The 22,011-nt window shown below is 43.4% G+C and overlaps 1 protein-coding gene across 2 annotated transcripts in view; it reads right to left on the bottom strand.

The window, feature by feature from the left end:
• Positions 1 to 6,242: 6,242 nt before the first annotated feature.
• Positions 6,243 to 22,011, bottom strand: part of LOC115478900 (pendrin-like) — a 54,168-nt gene continuing 38,399 nt past the window's right edge. For both annotated transcript variants that reach the window (XM_030216548.1, XM_030216549.1), the window contains exons 14-21: positions 20,043 to 20,112; positions 18,341 to 18,433; positions 18,161 to 18,256; positions 15,100 to 15,330; positions 11,938 to 11,992; positions 11,262 to 11,407; positions 9,251 to 9,334; positions 6,243 to 6,822 (exon numbers count right to left, since the gene is read on the bottom strand). In XM_030216548.1, the coding sequence (XP_030072408.1) occupies positions 6,799 to 6,822; positions 9,251 to 9,334; positions 11,262 to 11,407; positions 11,938 to 11,992; positions 15,100 to 15,330; positions 18,161 to 18,256; positions 18,341 to 18,433; positions 20,043 to 20,112 (799 nt within the window). In that variant the 3' untranslated portion in view covers positions 6,243 to 6,798. The remainder of the gene's footprint in view (positions 6,823 to 9,250; positions 9,335 to 11,261; positions 11,408 to 11,937; positions 11,993 to 15,099; positions 15,331 to 18,160; positions 18,257 to 18,340; positions 18,434 to 20,042; positions 20,113 to 22,011) is intronic.

Here is a 22,011-nt window from a genome sequence, read left to right as displayed (position 1 = left end):
CTGAATACTGAGATTGTTGATGACTTATTGTTCACCCACAGATTAAAAAAAAAAAATCATAGCAGTGCGTCATAGGTCTTATTTCTTCCCTGCTAGGGCATACAGAATGGGTTGTATTTTGTACCCCTGGACATTTTAACAGGGTGGATTAGGATTCCTTGGGGTAGAAGTAGTCAGCTATTTGTGTGATATATTTGCTTGTTATTGTTTTCTATTTGTGATTTATAAACAACACTTGCACAGCATATTGTTCTTTTTTTTATACTTTAATTAAAAGATTTAAATATAAAATCGTAAGTGTTTGAGGCTTCTGCAGATGAGGACAGAGCCCATGGCGATGGGATGGGGACAGAACCTGCAGGGATGGAGATAGGGCCTGCAGGGATGGGATGGGGATGGATACAGAACCTGGGGGAGTGGGGTGGGATCAAACTTTGTTCCCGTGTCATTCTCTGCTTAACACGGTGTTATCAATCTGCTTGCAATTCCTGTGCTTGCATACAACTTCAGAATCATAGACTGGCCTCAGAAAAACCTTGAAACATATAAAAGCAAGCAAATTTCATGCCCAATCAGCGAAGAAGACTATTGAGAACTGGAGAGCCAAGTCTCAAAGATTACACAGGTAGAGGCACAATCATAGGCCTCCAAACATATTGAACAGTAGCAATGGATCCAAATGCTGCGACGGTGCTGAAGAAACCTCCAGAACCAGTCTTCATCCTTAAACTAGGATAGGCATTAAAAACAAAAAGGCATGAGGGAGAATCCCTCAGCACCTCTGGGAAAGAAAGGCTCTTCAAGTATCAGATCAATAAGGAAAAACAAGTGGCAACTGTACAAATAAACTGTTTTACTCTAGGGACCATATATTGAATAGTTATGGAGAGGTGAACTTAAACCTGAGGGTCAGAGACTGATAGTTACAGGTTTACAGTGTAGTATAGTGGATTATTGGTGGGATGATTCACAGCCAGCATAGAGAGAAACTGGGAAAACATGGAGATTCTGTAAAGCAGAACTAGAAACAGTTAACTCATCTTGTTGCTGATTACAATCTTCTGATGGGAGAAATTTTTAAATTTATTTAGATTTATTAACTGCCTTTTTGTGGAAAGTCAAAATAACGCTGTATGTCTTGTCTTGCCCACTGGAAATTATGTAACAACGCTGAACCAGAAGAGTGCTGAGATCATGACCCTATGAGAATTGTGGCAAATTAAGAGATTTTGATCTCCTGGGATGTTTCCTTCCATCTGCTAGAAAGCTAGATGCAAGAAAAGCAGACATCGTGTTCAAAGAGGAAAACACAAGGCCAGCACTGATAACAGAAGTAGAGGAGGGCAGTGGGCTGAGAACCAGGGAAGCCAGGGTTTCAAATCTGGCTGCTGTTTCTTGTGTCCTCATATATAAAGATGGTAGAGAGCTATCAAGGTGGACATTTTGATAAGTACTCTGCCTATTACATCCTGTCAATTCCAAAAGGAAGATGTCTTTGATATGATGCATGTAATAAGGTAATTGCAGGGGTGGACTGACCATACATCTAGTAGTGGCAGGGCCACCAAGAGACACAGCCAGGCCCGGGGCAGAATTAGACTGCCGCAGGCCGCCCCCCACTTGCACTGCCACCCCCCCCCCCCCCACCCACTCACAAGATTTACCAGGCCTGGCCTTGAAGGGGGGCCCAGCCCCAGAAAGGCTTCCGGAGGCAGGCAGAAGGTTCTGCTTCCTCGGTCTTTCTTGCTCCTGCTCCTGTGTGTTCGGGATCTGGGTGATTGTATTAACATGATAACCTGGGTCCCAGCACACAGGAGCAGGAGAATGACAGGCCAAGGGAGGAGTGGTGGACAGTAAGGGAAGGAAGGTAAGGGGCAGGGGAAGTGGCAGCGGCTGTGGCCTGAGGGGGGGGGGGGGCAGCAGCAGCTGTGGCCTGAGGGGAGGGGGCAGCAGCAGCTGTGGCCTGAGGGGAGGGGGCAGTAGCAGCTGTGGCCTGAGGGGAAGGAGCAGCAGCAGCTGTGGCCTGAGGAGAGGGGGCAGTAGCAGCTGTGGCCTTGCCCTGGGCCCAGTTCTGTCTCTCAGCGGCCCTGATCAGTGGTGTTCACTATTGCTCAGTGTGCACTACAGTGCAATAGGGCACTTATTGATAAGTAGTGTGATTTATTGAACAATAGTGAGCACTAATGACAACACACAAAAAAAACAAGTTCAGATTTTTTCCCCCTGTCATTTCCATGTATTATAGCTCCCCCAGATACTGAGAAAAATTCCTGATACACCAATGTTATCCTACTGATTTCATTTCACCTTGGACTGAAAACCTCTGATGGTCCCCTGCCCCAAGTGAAACACCCAATTATGGGTGGAGTTTGTATTTACGACCAGGCACTTCAATGTTTTGGCCCATCTATGGATATTTGTGTCACATTGACACTATGTTCATAGTGTACTCACTGTGTGCATGTAACAAAAAAAAATCCTTACAGGCCCTTTTACAAAGCTGCAGTAAGCACTAATGCATGCTTATTGCAGCAAAAAATATCTTACCACAGGCGTCCCATGGTAATTTTGGGATTGGTGTATGCTACCTGTACACTAAAAAATAGAATTTATTTGTTAGCATTGGGGTGGGTCTGGGGTAGAAAGTGGGCATGTTCTGTGTTAATCTGTTAGCGCATGGACATTGCTGCATGCTAACCGATTAGGGTAGGCTTAGTCTGTAAGTCCCTACCACCTACAAAACAGGTGGCAGTAGGGGCTCATGCACTAAATGGCCAAGTGCTAATGAAAAGAAATCAGCGTGTGGCCATTAATAGGGAAAATAGAAAAATTGGCCATTTTACCCCAGTAGCAAAAATGGCCTTAGCGAGTGGCAATGACACATGTAAGGATGCACTAAGGCCACTTTTTACTGCTGTTTGGTAAAAGGGGCCCCCTTAATGAGTAACATTGTTTCTCTTTCAGATAAATAGTATACCTCACCCCCATTTGTCAAAGCAAATTTACATATTTTGACAGGTGGCCATGCCCACTTCTGCTCACGTCAGCCAATCAGAATCAAGGATCCTGCCTCTTTTGTATAACCCTACCCCCTAACCCCATCCATTTTTGCATAACCCCACCCCTTTGGTGATGTCACAGGAAGTGGCATCCTAACTCCACACAGTCCGTGCCACTTTTCCAAGATGGTGACAACCACTGGCTGCACCCTCGTCACTTCCTATTTCATACTACTCACCACTGCCACGTGACAGAAAGTGGTGTTAAACATCCCATACAGTTTTTTTTTTTTTAAAGGAATGGTTTAAAGATAGGGATAAAACAAACTGCACATGCTCCTCCAGGAGGGCATGAGTAGTGTGAAACAGGAAGTGATGTGGAGATGTCTGGTGGTCACCGCCATCTTAAAAAAAGGTAGTGGCCTGGGTGGAGTTATAACATCACTTCCCATGATATCACTGAAAGGGGTGTGGTTATAAAATGGGTGGGATTAGAGGTGTTATTCAAATGAGAGGGTTAGAGGCATGGTTATGCAAAAGAGATGGGCATGGGAGGGGCTATGACATATACATTGATGTCATCAATGGGGTAGGGTGGAGTGTGGTTGTGGCTTGAGCAGATCCTCAATTCTGATTGGCTGCCATGACCAGAAGTGTGCATGGTTACCTGTTAAAATATGCAAATTAGCTTTGACAAAAGGGGTGAGGTATACTTCTCAGATATTTTGAGGAAGGTGTTCATGTAGTTTTATTGAATTAACAGTTTGAACATGACATCAGTGCATCTAGGAGGATTGTGCGACCAAATTGTACAACATAGTTCATCTATATGACAACATTTTAGTCTTAGCTACCAACATACACTGAACCTTTTGCAACTTTTACAGTTGAATTTCCTTAGAACATTTGACCTGTGAGCTGCATTCAGATGACCTATAAGAGGAATCTGCTATTAGCCTTCTCTTTTCACACCCTGCACTTCCCAGGAAAAACCTCACATCTTTCTAATAGGTTTAAAAACAATAATTTGATGCTAGTATTTTTCTTTAAACCACTTTAAAAAAGGATTTCATTAATTAGAGCAGTCATTCAGTAACCAATAACATAATATATTACTCAGTTATAAAAGAAATCATTGATTCATCTACTATCAATACTGAAAATACAGTAAATATTCATCTTTGGGAGACACAAGGCCAAAGAAAGGTATCTGTCTTGCTTACAGTTCCTTGGTTAAATAAGTTAAAAAGAAAATCTTGAGATGGGTTTTTAAAAAAGGCACTTTAAAGTTCAAGTTCTGGCTGTAGCTGTACATAAAGTGAAATCATTTTTGTTAATTTTTAAATATTTTAGTGAGAATCCTGATTAATGTGAACTAAAGTTGAGCAGACTGTGCAAACAGTTCTTTTAGTTTACAAAAAAAAAATAATGCTAACTAAAATTACAAAAAAAAAAGCTCTTTTTTTTTTTGGTTTCTGCTTAGCCCTGTTCGAGCCCTTGCACAGCCTGCTGGCTGCCAAGCAGAGCTATTGCTGAGGAGTTTTATCCAAATATTCTCTGATTTTCTGTAAGAACCAACGGAGCCTGTACCCAAGGGGCACAGACCACAGTTCCCCCATGGGCAGGGGCGTAGCCAGACCTCAGCGGGAGGGGGGCCAGAGCCCAAGGTGGGGGGGGGCACTGTTTAGCTGCCTCCCTCCACCGCTGGCCGCCCCCCCCCCACCACCACTTTGGACCCCCCCCCCCCCCGCCGCATCAGGTACCTTGTTTGCTGGCAGGGGTCTGCAATCCCCGCCAGCCAAAGAGTCTTCTTCAGCACCAGTCAACTCCGGCACCTTCGTTGTGTGATCATCTGTTTCTGACGCCTTACATCCTGCACCGTGCATGTAGCTCCGTGCAGGATGTAAGGCATCAGAAACAGATGATCATACAACGAAGGCGCCGGAGTCAACCGGCGCTAAAGAAGACTCTTCGGCTGGCGGGGATTGGGGACCCCCGCCAGCAAACAAGGTACCTGATGTGGCGGTGGTGGTGGGGGGTCAAATGTAGAGGGGGCCAGGGCGTAATCTGTGGGGGCCCATGCCCCCGTGGCCCAATGTAGCTACACCCCTGGGGCTAATACTAGGGGACCCTTAGGTAACCAGCAGGGGTAGTTGTTGAGAAACAACCTGGTCTCCCACCTTCTTGGATTCTGTGAACCCAAGCACTGGAGAAAGTGCTTACTTCTAACACTGATGTTAACAATAAACCATCATTTTTCCAGATTTTTAAATACCGCTTGATGATGCAGAGGGGCATTTTTGATATAGCATCTAAATCCAACTTTGGCGTTTTGCTGAAAACATCCAAAAATCAAGTGGCAAAAATAGCAATTTTTGAACCAGAAGAATGTCTATCTTTTTGTTTTGAAAATGGCCATTTGTTAACTGTTTTTGTGCCCAGTGCATCTATATTTTAGGGCCATTAAAAAAAAAAGTGTCAAAGGAAAAACACACAAAACCAAGCCATTGGGATGTATAAGGGGCCAGCATTCTTAGTAGACTGGCCACACAGACATCCCAGCAAAGCCGTGGGGAACCCTAGGGGGGTACTGCAGTGGAATTCACATAAAAGGTCCCAGACACACATCTCATCTCACCATCACCCCCATATACTGTGTGGTAAGCCCTCTAAAACCCACCAAAAAACCTACTGTAGCCAACTATACACCATTACAATTGCCCTTATGGCTGCAGATGTCACTTATATGTGGGTACAGTAGGTTTTTGGTAGGTTTTGGAGGGCTTACACTTTCCACCACAAGTCTAACAGATTGGGATATGGGCCTAGGTCCCCTTCTCTACAGTATATTGCACTGACCACTAGGCTACTCCAAGGACTTGCTTGTTGCTCTATTAGAACTGGCCATAGCATCTGAAGTTGTCCTAGAGGCTGGTATGTACTGTTTCTTTTACATGGGGGTCATGGCTTAATCCCTCCAGTGGTCATTTAGGACACTTTTTTGTGACTTAGTGGTGATTGAAACAGGTCTAGAATCTAGACCAAAACGTCTAACTTTTAGCCCTGGATGTTTTTGCTTTCTTCCATTATGGCAGAAAAAAGTCCATGTTTTGGGAACGCCCAAATTCCACCCCCAACATGCCCTCCTGTGATTTGGACGCACTGCATATGAACTGCACAGAAAACCATCTCAAAAATGGGTTTTAAAAATAGCAATTTGGACGTCGACAAAAAAAAAATGGCCATCTGCTACTTTGTGACGCTTTTTGGATGTTTTTCCGTTTTGAAAATGAGCCCCATAATCTTTTATAAAGACGTAAACTTTCCATTAAAAACATTTAAAATTCATTGCTAAAATATATTTAAGGCATTTTCCATTTTTTTTCTCTTTATTAACACCCCCCCCCCCCCCAATGATACCAGGTGTCCTGTGTACTACTGGGCTTAACTTTTCAAATATTAACCAAGTTAAAGAATTGATGTGGCCCTGCCATTTTCTCCATGATGTGTGCTGAGAAACCTCGCTACATATTGCACGTTTCGAAACCATATTTACAGACGGCTAATTGCGGTTTGCCTTGCGTGGGAACATATTAACTACATCAGAGGTTTCTGAGTGGAGATGAGAGGAGCTTTCCAGCAAAGAAAGAGAGGTGGAAAATAGGAAGACTTTTCTTGGTTTCTAAAACCACCTTAAAGTTCAAGATTTCAGTTCAAGCAAATGATCTAATGTGCAATAACAGAAAACAAGGGCTTATAAGTCCTGCCCCAAGGTCCATGGTTAGGAAGTCACCAATCTTTATGAAGCAAGTCTGCGCATAGCCTGTAGTTAAAAAAAAAAAGAAGAAAAAGAATGATAAGTTCACACTTGAGGTTAACTTTGACTGTAGTTGGGCTACATAGTAACATAGTAGATGACGGCAGAAAAAGACCTGCACGGTCCATCCAGTCTGCCCAACAAGATAACTCATATTTGCTGCTTTTTGTGTATACCCTACTTTGATTTGTACCTGTGATCTTCAGGGCACAGGCTGTATAAGTCTGCCCAGCACTATCCTCACCTCCCAACCACCAGCCCTGCCTCCCAACCACCAGCTCTGGCACAGACCGTATAAGTCTGCCCAGCACTATCCCTGCCTCCCACCACCGGCTCTGGCACAGACCGTACAAGTCTGTCCAGCACTATCCCCGCTTCCCACCACCGGCTCTGGCACAGACCGTATAAGTCTGCCCAGCGCTATCCCCACCTCCCAACCACCAGCCCCACCTCCCAACCACCGGCTCTGGCACAGACCGTATAAGTCTGCCCAGCACTATCCCCGCCTCCCAACCACCAGTCCCGCTTCCCACCACCGGCTCTGGCACAGACCGTATATGTCTGCCCACACTATCCCCACATCCCAACCACCAGTCCCGCTTCCCACCACCGGCTCTGGCACAGACCGTATATGTCTGCCCAGCACTATCCCCACATCCCAACCACCAGCCCCGCCTCCCAACCACCGGCTCTGGCACAGACCGTATAAGTCTGCCCAGTCCCCGCCTCCCACCACCGGCTCTGGCACAGACCGTATAAGTCTGCCCAGCACTATCCCCGCCTCCCAACCACCAGCCCCGCCTCCCGATCTTGACTAAGCACTGTTTTTAACTGTATTCCCCCTCATGTAGTTGGGCTACATGAGGGGGAATACAGTTAAAAACAGTGCAGCATAGTTCAAGGAGTTGCAAAGATTCATGGTTTTGTCAGTGGCGTTCCTAGGGTGGCTGACACCCGAGGCGGATTGCCGATTGCCCCCCCCCCCGGGTGCAGCGTGACCCCCCCACCCCCGGTGAAAGGACACTCCCCCCGGGTGCATTTTTACCTGCTGGGGGGGGTGCCGCGTGCCTGTCGGCTTCGCTCATTCCATGCTCCCTCTGCCCCGGAACAGGAAGTAACCTGTTCCGGGGCAGAGGGAGCACGGAACGAGCGGAGCCGACAGGCGCGCAGCACCCCCCCCAGTGGCGTCCATCCGGGGCGGACCGCCCCCACCGCCCCCCCCCATTGGTACGCCACTGGGTTTTGTAGTCCTATTAGCCATGGTTGGATTTAACTGTAGGTGAGCTCTAGGCAACCAAGTGAGTTGCCCCTGGTCCCATCCTCCCACAAGACAAATACATGTTTAAACGCTATAAAATTCATGAATATCAATACATTAACCTCCACATCTACTTATATAAAAATGGAAGAGGGGTTAAAATTATCTCAGATTTCATTAACCCCGTTAAGTACTCTGCCCCCTAGCCTCTCAGACCTCAACAAGCACTGTCCCTAGTCTCTAGAACTCCCACTGCCTATTTGGCCACTCACTGCTTGAGTGCTGGGAGTTTGCTCAAGAGACTGAAGATATTGGTGGGGAAATGAATGGTGGTACCTCTTCTCAGATGCTGGACTAATGATTCCAGAGGGAGGGAGCTAATACTCAGTGCTGGCCAGTGGTCTGGATTTTCACCACTCATGCATTTACATTTAGGGTTACCATACATCCGGGTTTCCCTCGCTTTCATCATTTCCCGTCTGGCGGGACCCGACCGATGGAAGCCTGAAGGGCCAGCGCAGGCAGCAATAATTGAATTACTGCAGGTGCTGGGGACACCTGTAAGGTACACCAGGGAGGGACAGGGTTCAGCGATGGGTGGGCAGATGCTGGGATGCCGCTGAGGAGGAGAGCTGTTGATGTGGGGTAAGTGAAAAAAATCTATAATTTTTAAAAATATCTCAGGGGATGGAGAGACGTGGACGGGCCCATCTAAGTTAGCTTTGGGTCCATCTAAAATACTGGCTCTGGCTACACCACTGAGTTACACTAGTATTTTATATAAGGAAATAAGTACCTACATCCCTTTATAGGTGTCCTCTAGGTGCCCAAATATTGGCACACTGTTACAGAATTACTTGATTCAAAACACACAGGTAAAAAGTACCCATGAACTTTGTTCCAAAAGAGACAGTTTGAAAACTATCTTCACATTCTTTGATGATGTTATTCTTGGTTTATGGTGCTTGGTTACATTCATTACATTCATTACAGGTTCACTGTCTCTAAGCTGCCAAACAATGGTCTACTGAAGCCATTGTAGAAGAAACTTTAGCAAACAGAAGAATCTATAATTATGGGGAGTTCAAACAAAGGGGCTCATGAGTACACTATTGCATTGACAATAATAGTGTGAATGGCGTGACTAACTAAAATGGAAAGAAAGGACAATCATACCTCTTCTTGGGCATCCAGTTCATTGTCTAGCTGTTCTGTTTCAGTGAACTCCAGTGGTTCCTTAGAATCTTGCATCAGGGAAATCTGGACAGAAAGATAATGCATATTGGCATTCAGGAATTATAACAGTAAAATTTGGTTTGTCATGAGATGAAAAAGTTTAGCTCTGTAGAATGCACAGTTAACTTTTTGCCTTCACTGACTCCGCTTTATAAACCCTAATTTCCTTCATGACTGAATCTTGATTCTTCTAAAGTAGCAAGCAACTTGCAGGTGATAAGTTGTTGTCGGCCTATCTGAACACCTTTGTGACTGGCTTTGGAGATCTGAGTCCTTCACCAGGCCCCAGCAGAGAATGAGCGATGGATGATGTTGCTTAAATATACAAGTAAATTGCAGGTTGCATTACAATGGAGGTGTCTGGGTTTTTTTTCAAAGCTGTAAGGAGCTTTAAAATCAAACACGTCCACATTACCCTTAGCCAAGTTACTAGCCAATCAAAACCTCAATCCATACATATATGCAGACGATGTCACGATCTACATCCCGTTCAAACATGATTTAAAGGAAATCACCAATGATATCATCCAAAGCTTCCAAATCATGCACTCCTGGGCAGATGCAATGCAGCTAAAACTCAACGCAGAAAAAACGCAATGTCTTATACTCACCTCACAACATAACACTAGTAAGTTCACTACCATATAACCACACCAAATGTTTCCCTTCCCGTCTCAAACACTCTGAAAATTCTTGGAGTTACCATTGATCAAAATCTTACACTTGAAAGCCACGTGAAGAATACAACTAAGAAGATGTTCCACTCCATGTGGAAACTCAAAAGAGTAAAACCTTTCTTCCCAAGATCCATTTTTCGCAACCTAGTACAGTCAATGGTACTAAGTCACCTAGACTATTGCAACGCACTCTATGCCGGCTGCAGAGAACAGACTGTCAAGAAACTCCAAACAGCCCAAAATACCGCAGCCAGACTCATATTTGGAAAAACAAAATATGAAAGTGCAAAACCACTAAGAAAAAAACTACAGTGGCTCCCACTTAAAGATCTGCACGATTGTTCATAAAATCATTTACGGAGATGCCCCATCCTACATGCTAGACCTTGTAGACCTCCCTCCCAGAAATGCTAAAAAATCTGCCCGCACATTTCTTAATCTACACTTCCCCAGCTGCAAAGGAGTAAAATACAAACTAACACATGCGACCAGCTTTTCCTACACGAGCACGCAGCTGTGGAATGCACTACCAACTAGCTTAAAAACAACTAACGAAATAACTAACTTTTGCAAATCTCTGAAAACATATCTCTTCAACAAAGCCTACCTCGAGAATCCATAGCTTGATTATAACACTTCACCACTCCACCCTTCCCCGAATATCTTCTTTTTATAACTATTTGATTAGTTCTTTTTGTTATCCTTGCTCTTTTGTAACACCAATTGTATCTTTTACCCTGGAATGGCAATGCCATAACAGGTCTCTGTAAGCCACATTGAGCCTGCAAATAGGTGGGAAAATGTAGGATACAAATGCAATGAATAATAAATAAATAAATTACTGCAATTCAGGACTAATTTCTTCCAGCTTCTTTTACCTTCTCACTTCTACCTGGAACACAACTAACACAGGGGACCCCAGACTGGTCCATGGGCTGAATGTAGCCCACAGAACTCATTGTTCCAGCTGAATCTGGCCCATGAAGAAAGTTTTACTTTTTTTTCCATACGCAAGAGGGCAAAGTCAGCAAGGTTGGCAGTGTTCCCAGTCTCCATCAGTCAAAAAATGTTGATGGTAGTACAGTATGACACACTCAGCAAACTGAGAATGGGATCCTTCACCAGCTTATTCAGTGATCTGAAATGTCTTTTGTGGCCTTTCTGTTGTAAGGTTTGGAAACCCTTGAGCTAACCCCATGTTTATAAGGCACAGACTGAGTTGAAGGGTGCATTTGGCAATGAATATAGACTATAGTGCTGAAAGAAACCTTTACCTTCTCAAAGATGGGGTCCTGAAGATCTCTGAACATATTTTGGCTCTGTATGAAGAGCACAGCGTCATGAACAGTCAGGAAGAAGATGTCCGGTTTGACAGTGTCATCAAAGAAACCACATGCTTCCATTTTTTTGAAAGTATTATCTAAAAATATGAATAAATAAGATAGCTTTAAAGAAAATTGAGAATACAATAAAGGACAAAATATGTTTATTATTCAAATCTTTTTTGGGGAAAAGCAAGTTCCAAGGGAATATTTCAATAATCACACTTTTATTGCCTCGCACAGAGAATAATTCTCATTTTGCAATCTGGTACTGCAGACTTCTAGGAGATATGTTGGCCATGATAAAAAAAACTGGATGATCTGCAAGTTGAAAAACATTTTATTGGCTCAGCTGGTCTTCCACCAGTCTCTTCTTTGGGTGTGACCATCAGAAGAGATCTAAGTAATTTTTGTTGTAGCGTGCAGCATGAAGAAATACTAAATGTACAATCTAATCCCTTTTCAACACCAGAACAAACATATTATCATTTCCATAATAGAAATCACTCTTCTAGTAAGTGCTCCTTCTGTTGCTTAGAAACACTGGGTCCAATATTCAAAGCCGTTCAACCGGGCACTGAATACAGTACCAGATAGTTTAGTAGATCAACACATGTAGACTGCTTACCTTCTTGTCCTGCAAAAAACACTTTTACATCAATTCTCTGGAATTCTTTCACTATCTGTAAAGAAAGCAAACTGCTGTCAGCACAACAGAATCTAAATTAAAGAATGAGTTTTGTTGGGCTGGCTCGGTGGCAGTGATGTGGACTACCATGCAGGACAGCTGGGCTTAATTCTTGAGCCCAGGTTCAACGTCTTGGGCCACCTGCAATCCTGCAGCCCCTGACCTTGAAGGGAGACCCAGTCATCAAATCATGATGATATTTAGTAACTATACTCAAGCCCCCTCATTCTATAGTCTTGCACACATACTTCCATGCCTAGTGTGCAAAGTTGTGAATGCAGCTTATAGATTAGTATCAGTTATGTATATAAGTAGATTGGCAAATTAGTCACCAATTGGCACTAACAACCAATAATTGGAGTTGATTGGCACAATTGGCATTAATTTGCACTTAGTCGCTATTCTAGAACTTTAGCATAGAAAATCTATAGCACATAACTGCAAGGGGATAAGTACATAAGTACATAAGTAGTGCCATACTGGGAAAGACCAAAGGTCCATCTAGCCCAGCATCCTGTCACCGACAGTGGCCAATCCAGGTCAAGGGCACCTGGCACGCTCCCCAAACGTAAAAACATTCCAGACAAGTTATACCTAAAAATGCGGAATTTTTCCAAGTCCATTTAATAGCGGTCTATGGACTTGTCCTTTAGGAATCTATCTAACCCCTTTTTAAACTCCGTCAAGCTAACCGCCCGTACCACGTTCTCCGGCAACGAATTCCAGAGTCTAATTACACGTTGGGTGAAGAAAAATTTTCTCCGATTCGTTTTAAATTTACCACACTGTAGCTTCAACTCATGCCCTCTAGTCCTATTATTTTTGGATAGCGTGAACAGTCGCTTCACATCCACCCGATCCATTCCACTCATTATTTTATACACTTCTATCATATCTCCCCTCAGCCGTCTCTTCTCCAAGCTGAAAAGCCCTAGCCTTCTCAGCCTCTCTTCATAGGAAAGTCGTCCCATCCCCACTATCATTTTCGTCGCCCTTCGCAGGTCAGGGGTGTGCCCAGCACTTACGCAATAAGATTCTAGAATACTACCACATTTAGTTGCGATCAATTACATCAGCTGTTGACATGGCATAAGCAGCTATGCCTAAATGTTGGAGCCTAAATGCTCACTTATACGAGTTTTCTATAATGGCAAATTTCATGCATAAATGCCAAAATAGAATTCGCTCTTAGCGCACAGCATCCTACTGCCTAAACTTTGGTGACCTTTTCAGAATTACCTCCAAGGTGTCTACAGATCCAAAAGGAGGCATGGCTTAAAGCCCCTGGCCAGGTCCATCTCTGCAAACAGCTCAGCTAAATGAAGGAGGAAGTATAACATGGGGAAACCCCCAATATGAAGTCTTATGGTTTGGATTTTGCTGGAAATCGAAAGGGACAGGAAGAAACCAATGGTGTTCCTTGGTAGGCTGCCACCCGGGGCAGATTGCCACTGCGCATCCCCCCCCAGGGTGCTGCTCACCCCCTCCCCCCCTCTGGGTACAGTACCCCCCCAATGCATCACCTCAAACACCCCCCCCCACCCCCAAGCTGGGTGCATTGCTCTTACCTTGTTTTGGATTATTGTAATTCTCTGTATGGTGGGTTGTCAATAAAACGTATGAAGAAATTGCATTTGGTTCAGATCATAGCTGCAAGATTGATACACCGGACATCAAGATCTGACCATGTAACTCCTTTATTTTTGGATTTACGTTGGTTGCCGGTGGAATTACATATTAAATTTAAATTACGTTGTTTAGTATTTAAAAAATGTGACATGGAAATGTGCCTGATAATTTTCCATTTTTAATTGAGTTGCTAGGTGGTCAGTTTTTTTTTTTGTTACATTTGTACCCTGTGCTTTCCCACTCATGGCAGGCTCAATGTGGCTATGGAGGGTTAAGTGACTTGCCCAGAGTCACAAAGAGGTGCCTGTGCCTGAAGTGGGAATTGAACTCACTTTCTCAGGACCAAAGTCCATCACCCTAACCACTAGGCCACTCCTCCACTCCACTCCAGTTTAGGAATAACAATTAGAATGCTTATTATTATGTTTTCCATCCATTAAAGGTATTAAATATAAGTGAGTACATCTTATTATTATGCTGTGATTGAGGTTTGGAAATCATTACCTTCAATCATTCATCAAAGTTCCTCTTATGAAGTTTTCCGGAAGAGACTTAAGACGTGGTTGTTTGATAGCTTTTTACAATTGGAGTAACATGTATGGATTAGATAGGATATGAATGCTGTATGATTTTTTTATGTAACACGCTCTAAATAAGTGATATGGCGGGACGTAAAATTCTAGTAGCATAGCATGTCATGTCATGCACAACTATATTCTATAAGTTGCACACACCACTATGTGACACGCCCATAACATGCCCATGCTCCACCCTCATGTACAATCCCTTGCAATTGTGCATTAACTCCCTGATTCTATAAAAGTCACTGAAAGTTGATCATGTAAATTTAAGCGTGGGCCCGATTTGCAGATGCCAATTAGTGCCAATAATTGGCTTTTTAAAAAGCAATTATTGGCACTAATTATAAGTGGGAGATCTGCATGTACAGTTAGGTGCGGGATATGTACCTAAAACTTATGCATGGCTCGAAACAGGGGCGCAGAAATGGGAGGGCCATGGGCACTTCAGGGCAGAGTGTAGGCAGGATTTGAGTTCCATGCATAATCTGGGCGCCGTGTGCAAATTTAGGCACAGATATTGGCACTACATTTTTGTTGGTGCAAATGGTGGAGGCTACATTTATGCACAATCATAACGCTTAAGCATGCCTAACTTTAGGCACGGCTTATAGAATAGCAATTTTTTCAGTGGCCAAATTTTTAGGCGCCATATCAAGAATCCAGTCCTAAGTAATTTACTCTTACCGGTTACTCGTGTAACTTTCAATTACTGGCACCAATCACACAAGCAAGTTCTAACATTATGTAACATACACACACTAATGGATCAAGTTTCCTTTTTAGCGAACGTTCTGATTTAAACGATTGTGGATATAGTATATGTGATCATTAGCACTCCTGTCTATCTCATTACTGTAACTGCATCTTCCAAATGCATGGAAAAGATACTTACTATTTTTATAGACCTCACTGCCACAACATCCATGAACGATACTGCTCCAAAATCAAAGATAACACTGTGGATGGACACTTTGGGGACAGAGACTTTGATTGGCAGCTCTGAATTCCAGTCCATTTGAATCTCCACTTCTTTACTTGGAACTCCTAAGTCCTCGGGCTCCTCAAGGTCCTCATCCGGCTCAAAGCTTTCATTAGTGGCACCAGTTTCACCAATAATCCCATTCTAATCCCAAAACAAACAAATATGCAACACATGTAACTAAAATGGACATGGTAACTGCTTCACAAAACTGGATATAGGTTGCATCTGTAGATATAACATATAGAAAGAAAATTAATTCGAGAATTTGGGACATAGATGAAACAGAACATTTAAGTGGAGCACAAAAGTATTACCTGCAATTTGTCTAATGATCAGGCTTAATATTTGAAAGCATTTACTGCTGCACCTGGATAAATGCTTCTGTCTAGGACCAGTCACCAATGTTCAGTGTCATTATCCTGATCATTACAAACCACTCTGGTGCTATTCAGATAACACTGGGGAGGTCTGGGGCCAGACCCAGGGTAGAGTTGGAATGTATCCAGATAGCAGTAATATTCAGTGCCAGTATCTAGAGAGCTAACATTTGCTACTCTAAATTATCTGGATAGTTATCCGGATTCTGGTGGTGAATATCACTGTTATCCAGATAATGATGATAGTCAGTGGCATACCCAGATATTCAATGCTGTTACCCAGATATTCAATGCCGTTACCCAGATATTCAATGCTGATACTCGGATATTCAGTGCCGATACCCAGATATTCAATGCCAATAGTCAAATATTCAATGCCAATACCCAGATATTCAATGCCAATACTCAGAAATTTAATGGCAATACCCAGATATTCAATGCCAATACCCAGATATTCAATGTCAATAGTCAGATAGTCAATGCTGATCCCAGATATTCAATGGCAATACTCAGAAATTCAATGGCAATACTCAGAAATTCAATGGCGATACCCAGATATTCAATGGCAATACCCAGATATTCAATGTCGATACTCAGATATTCAATGGCAATACCCAGATATTCAATGCCAACACTCAGAAATTCAATGCCGATACCCAGATATTCAATGTCAATAGTCAGATAGTCAATGCTTATCCCAGATATTCAATGGCAATACCCAGATATTCAATGCTGATACCCAGATATTCAATGCTGATATGCAGATATTCAATGCCAATACCTAGATATTCAATGGCAATACTCAAATATTCAATGGCAATACCCAGATATTCAATGCCGATACCCAGATAGTGGGTATATAGTTTAAACATATACTGGGTATATGTATAAAAACATCACGAACTATGTTCAGAAGAAACACCAACCACAGAATTTAAGAATTGACCAGATAATTACTATGGGGATAATTTCATATTAGAACACCTATATGGAAAGTCCAAAAAGGCCCTTATTTTATGCCCACAGCAAAGCTGAGTAAATGGTAAAACTGGGAAGCCAGCAGATTAAGAGTAGTATCCCAGGCCATCATAGAAACAGAGAAACATGACGGCAGATAAAGGCCAAATGGCCCATCCAGTTTGCCCATCCTCTGTAACCACTACCTCTTCCTTTTCCTAAGGGATCCTGTGTGTTTGTCCCACACTTTCTTAAATTGTGACACAGTCCTCTTCTCCATGACCTCCACCGAGAGGCCATTCCATGCTTACACCACCAATTCCATGAACAACTACTTTCTTAGAGTCCTCCTAAGCCTATTTCCTCTTAACTTCATCGTATGCCCCCTCATTCCAGAGTTTTTCTTCATTTGAAAAAGATCCACTTTTTGTACATTAATGTCCCTGAGATATTTAAACATCTCTATCATATCTCCTCTCTCTTCTAGCGTTGTGGTCCATAAGCCTGTCCCTATATGTTTTATGTCCAAGACTGCTTACCAATTTTGTAGCCGCACTCTGGACCGACTCCATCCTGTTTATATCCTTCCATAGGTGCGGTCTCCAGAATTCCACACTGTACTTTAAATGGGGCTTCACCAGAGACTTTATACAAGGGCACTATCACCTCTTTGTTCCTGCTGGTCATCCTTTTCCTTATGCACCCAAACATCCTTCTGGCTATGACCGTTGCTTTTTCTACCTGTTTGGAAACTTTAAGGTCATCAGACACAATCACTCCCAAGTCCTGCTCTTCCTTTGTAAACAGAAGCACTTCACCCCCTATATTGTACCGTTCCCTCAGATTCTTGTAACCCAAGTGAATGACCCTGCATTTTTTTAACATTAAATCTTAGTTGCCAAATATTGGACCATTCCTCAATTCATGTCATCCACACCTTCCGGGGTGTCCACCCTGTTGCAGAGTTTGGTATCATCCGCAAAGAGACAAATCTTACCAGACAGCCCTTCCTCAATATCACTCACAAAGATGTTAAAAAGAGCCCTAGGACTCAACCCTGCAGTACTCCACTGATAACATCCCTATCTTCAGAGCAAGTTCCATTTACCACTACTCTTTGTCTCCTTCTATTCAACCGATTTTTAACCCAGTCGATTACTCTAGGTCCCATATTAAGGGTACTCAGTTTATGTATGAATCGCCTGTGCGGAACCATGTCGAAGGCTTTGTTGAAATCTAAATGTACCACATCTAGCGCCCCTCCCATGTCCATGCATTTGATATACTACTTTTCTGAGGTACATCCAAAGTGGTTAACATGTTATAAACAGGTACTTGTTCTGTTCCTAGTGGGCTCACAATTTAACTTGTTTGTACCTGGGGCAACAGAAGGTTAAGTGACTTGCCCAGTAGGGAATCCGCAGTGGGAATCAAACTCTGTTGCTAGGTTCTCAGCCCAATGCATTAACCATTAGGCTACTCCAGTACAGAGCTCAGCCAAGGGAGTGTACCATGCCTGATGATGCCTTACAATGAATAGCTGCCTTTCTTACCAGTCGCTTCATTTATTAATCTTTCCAGTAAGGGAAAGAGAAAATGCAATGACAACTGCCATAAATGAAAACAGGTTCAGCCACCTTTGTTGCTTTTAACTTCCCCTTCTTGATCAGTTTCTGGATCGTCCTCAATGCTTTGTTCCTCTTGTTGAAGACTCTCACAGCATCAAACCCCACCTATAGAAATATCAAGAGAGTCTAAGCATTAATGTTGCATTATCAAATGTATTTATAGTACTGATTCAAACGTCCTTTACTTACAGCACATTTGAGGCAGTTTTTTAAGCCATCGATATTGCCATAGAAAATAGGACTGGAAAATCTGATGATCTTCACTCCTTCCGGCTCTACAACCTGGAGCATAAAAGCACTTTAATGATCCAGCTGGTATTTTCCAATTCACTGAATAAGCACTATCCCCCAAATTCTATAAACTTGCGTGCCAAACTTTACATTTACTATACATGGAGGGGCATTTTCGATATGATGTCTAAGTCCAACTTTGGATGTTTTCCACAAAACATCCAAAATTCAAGTGGGTAAAATAGCCATTTTCAAAACAGAAAATGTCTTTTTTCTCTCCCCAAAATGGCTATTTGCTAGATGTTTTTGTGCTCCATGCATTTCGGGAAAAAAAAAACGGGCCAAGTGAAAAACACACAAGTCAAGCCATTGAGATGTAGGAGAAGCCAACATTCTTAGTAGATTGGCCACACAGACATCCCATCAGAGCAATGGGGCACCCTAGGGAGCACTGCAGTGGATGTCAAATAAATGCTCCCAGGTACACATCTCACCGTTGCTTCTTTATCTTGTCTGCTGAGCCCCCCAAAACCCACTACTCCCAACTGTACACCTCTACAGTACCCCTTTTGGATGAAGGGGGCACCTATATATGGGTATAATGGATTTCTGATGAGTTTTGGAGGGCTCACAGTTTTAACCACAAGTGTAACAGGTAGGGGGAAGTACGGGCTTGGTTCCACTTGTCTGCAGTGCACTGCACCTACCACTAAACTACTCCAGAGTCCTGCTTGCTGCTCTAATGGACCTGAGGTTGGCATAGAGGCTGGTAAGTAATGCTTTTAATCACATTTTTGGGGGGTGGGGAGGGAGTCAGTGACCACTGGAGGAGTAAGGGGAGGTCATCCCTGATGCCCTGCAGTGGTCATTTAGGGCAATTTTTGTGGCTTATTTGTTAATAAAACAGGTCTAGACCAAAACATACAACTTATAGCCCTGGATGTTTTTGTTTTGTTCCATTATGGCAGAAAACCGTCCAAGTGTTAGGAACGCCCAGATCCCACCCTTAACATGCTCCTGACATGCCCCCTTGTGATCTGAATGCACTTCTGACGGACTTCATAGAAAAACATCTAAGAACTGGTTTTGAAAATACCAATTTGAATGTTTTTGTGAGGAAAAACGTCCAAATGCAGATTTATGCCACTTCTTGGACATTTTTTTCTTCTGAAAATAAGCCCCAAAGTTGTGCACATAAGGTACAGAATAAGGTCAGTTGTGGGTCTTATTTAATATAATAATAAGCTGCTAATTGATGTTAACTAGCACTATAGTGTTAATTGACACTAATTGGCACCAATTAGCAGCATGCAAAATCATAGCACGCAACTGCAATGGGGGCATGGACTGAGCAGGGGCATGGGTGGGTCAGAGTGTGCCCAGGACTTGTGCACACATGTTATACAATACATGCAGTTGAGCTTGAGCACTTACACCAGCCTCTGAGTTAGCATAAATGCTCGCACCTGAAAACAGACACGCCATTACTGACTTATGCTAATATTCTACAATGGCAGTTCTGTGTGGAACTGCTGTTTTAGAAATGAGGCTCAGTGCCCAAACGTTTGCCACCTAACTTTTGAGAACCTCTCTTGAATTTACCTCTATATATCTTCTATAAAAGAAAAAATATTCCAAATGAAGAAAACAAAGCGCTTACATTTTTGTATTCCTTGATGTTCTTATAGATGTCTGTACCTGGAATGTTTCCTAGAGATGCACAAGAGGGGCTAATAGGAAAGAAAACCAGTGTTAACATCAACTTTGCCACTGAGAATGCATAATAACCATGGATTCGTTATGAAACACCGCCTACAAAATAGGTGTTAGTAAGTACTCATACATTAATGGCCACTCGCTAATGGGAAAATTAGCGAGTGGCCATTAATTCAAAAAACAGAAAAGGCTGCCATTTTATCCATGCAGTACAAATGGCCTTAGCCCATGGAAATGACCCATGTAAGCACACACTAAAGCCCCATAGTATTTTACAAGAGGATCAGCCAAACATAGAACCTCTTGTAAAACAGGTGCACGACTGAATACTGATGGCTCCCTATGTCCAGCAGGAACAGTGATTTTTAAAAGCTGCATATGGAGGAATATACATGTGTAATACCCTTCCATAGGTGTGTGGGAGCAGCTTTTAAAAATTGCTGCTCCCACTCTCAACATTGACCCTGATCCTGCAGCACCAGTTCCCTCCCCACCATCACTCCTCCTGGCATCAATGCCCCCCCCCCCAATCACCCAGCCAGCCTTTCAATCCCTCCATTTCCTAAGACATCCGATTCCTTCCCCAAACCACCCTGATAGCTGACTCCCCCACAACATATCTATTCCCTCACCCCCAAATATCAAATCCCCTCTAAGCACAAGCCCCCTGAAAGAAGGCCCTCATCCATTTGTTCTCCCTCAATGACCCCCCCCCCCAAAACTCCTCCCCTGGCCAACCACCCCCACCAACTCCTGATCACCAACCCTGGCCTTACCAGGATCTCTGAAGAGTATCAGGAGCAAAATTATTCTCTACTCACTCCTGCTGTTATAGCCTCACATTCCAAAATGGCCACCATGAACCCTAGTGGTAATACTGTAAGATTAACAGTAGGAGTTATGTTGGTCATTTTGGAATCTGGCGCTCTAAGAACAGGAGGGGATCCTTTCTACTTCAACTAGGCAACAGGAATCCTAATGCCCATTTCCTTCTACACCAATTCCTCCTATGTTCTATTTAATTCTACCCCTAATTCTCCTATGTTCAACTTACTTCCGTCAACCTCATGATTATTACGTTCACTACAAATTGTATGTTCACTGTTACTGTGTAAGCCGCATTGAGCCTGCCATGTGTGGGAAAGCGCAGGGTACAAATGTAATGTAATAATAATAATAAGGGCAAAGATGTGGATTGGGGTTGGGGGTCTGGGGTCTGCAAGGGGTAGGGGGTTTAGGGTGCATTCATTGCTATTATAAGGTGTTATTTCCATGGTGGTATGCCTGTAGAATATAGGATGCTTTAGAAGAGTTGGAGTATTTGATGTAGTGGGGGGATGACTGTTGGGTGGGGGAGGTGAGGGAGGAAATCAGATGCCTTGGAGGATGACGGAGTCAGAAGGCTGGAATGGGTGATCAGGGTGATCAATGCAGAGGGGGGGGGGGGTGATCTGTGGGAAGTCTGAACCTCGACATTGATACCTGCCCCTTAGAGAAAGCACTTATTCATATCTGGGGCAGGTGTACATGCCGACATCTAGATTTTATTTTTTATCAACATAGATTGTAAGATGGGGAATACATGTTGATATGTTAGGCCCATCCAAACTACTACTTCTTCCCACCCCTACTACACCTCCTAGTAAACAGGGTGAGCATCCCCACATATAAACGGCTGAAAACCCACCTTTCCAACAAGCTTACCCAAATGATCCAACTTATCTATCCACACAACAACCAACCAAGCATTAATGGCAATGAGCTAGACCCCCTCCCACACCCTCCCACCAATCTTCCCACAACTCCCCCCTACTCTCCTACACCAAATCTCCCAACTAACACAAATCATCCCCACCCTAACTCTCCCACCTACACTACCCCTTCTCTTGTGATAGCAAATAACTACTTCTATC

This window comes from Microcaecilia unicolor, chromosome 10 (assembly GCF_901765095.1).
Source record: "Microcaecilia unicolor chromosome 10, aMicUni1.1, whole genome shotgun sequence".
NCBI lineage: Eukaryota > Metazoa > Chordata > Amphibia > Gymnophiona > Siphonopidae > Microcaecilia > Microcaecilia unicolor.
The sequence above is the reverse complement of the archived record's forward strand: the minus strand, read 5'-3'. Positions and strand labels throughout refer to the sequence as shown.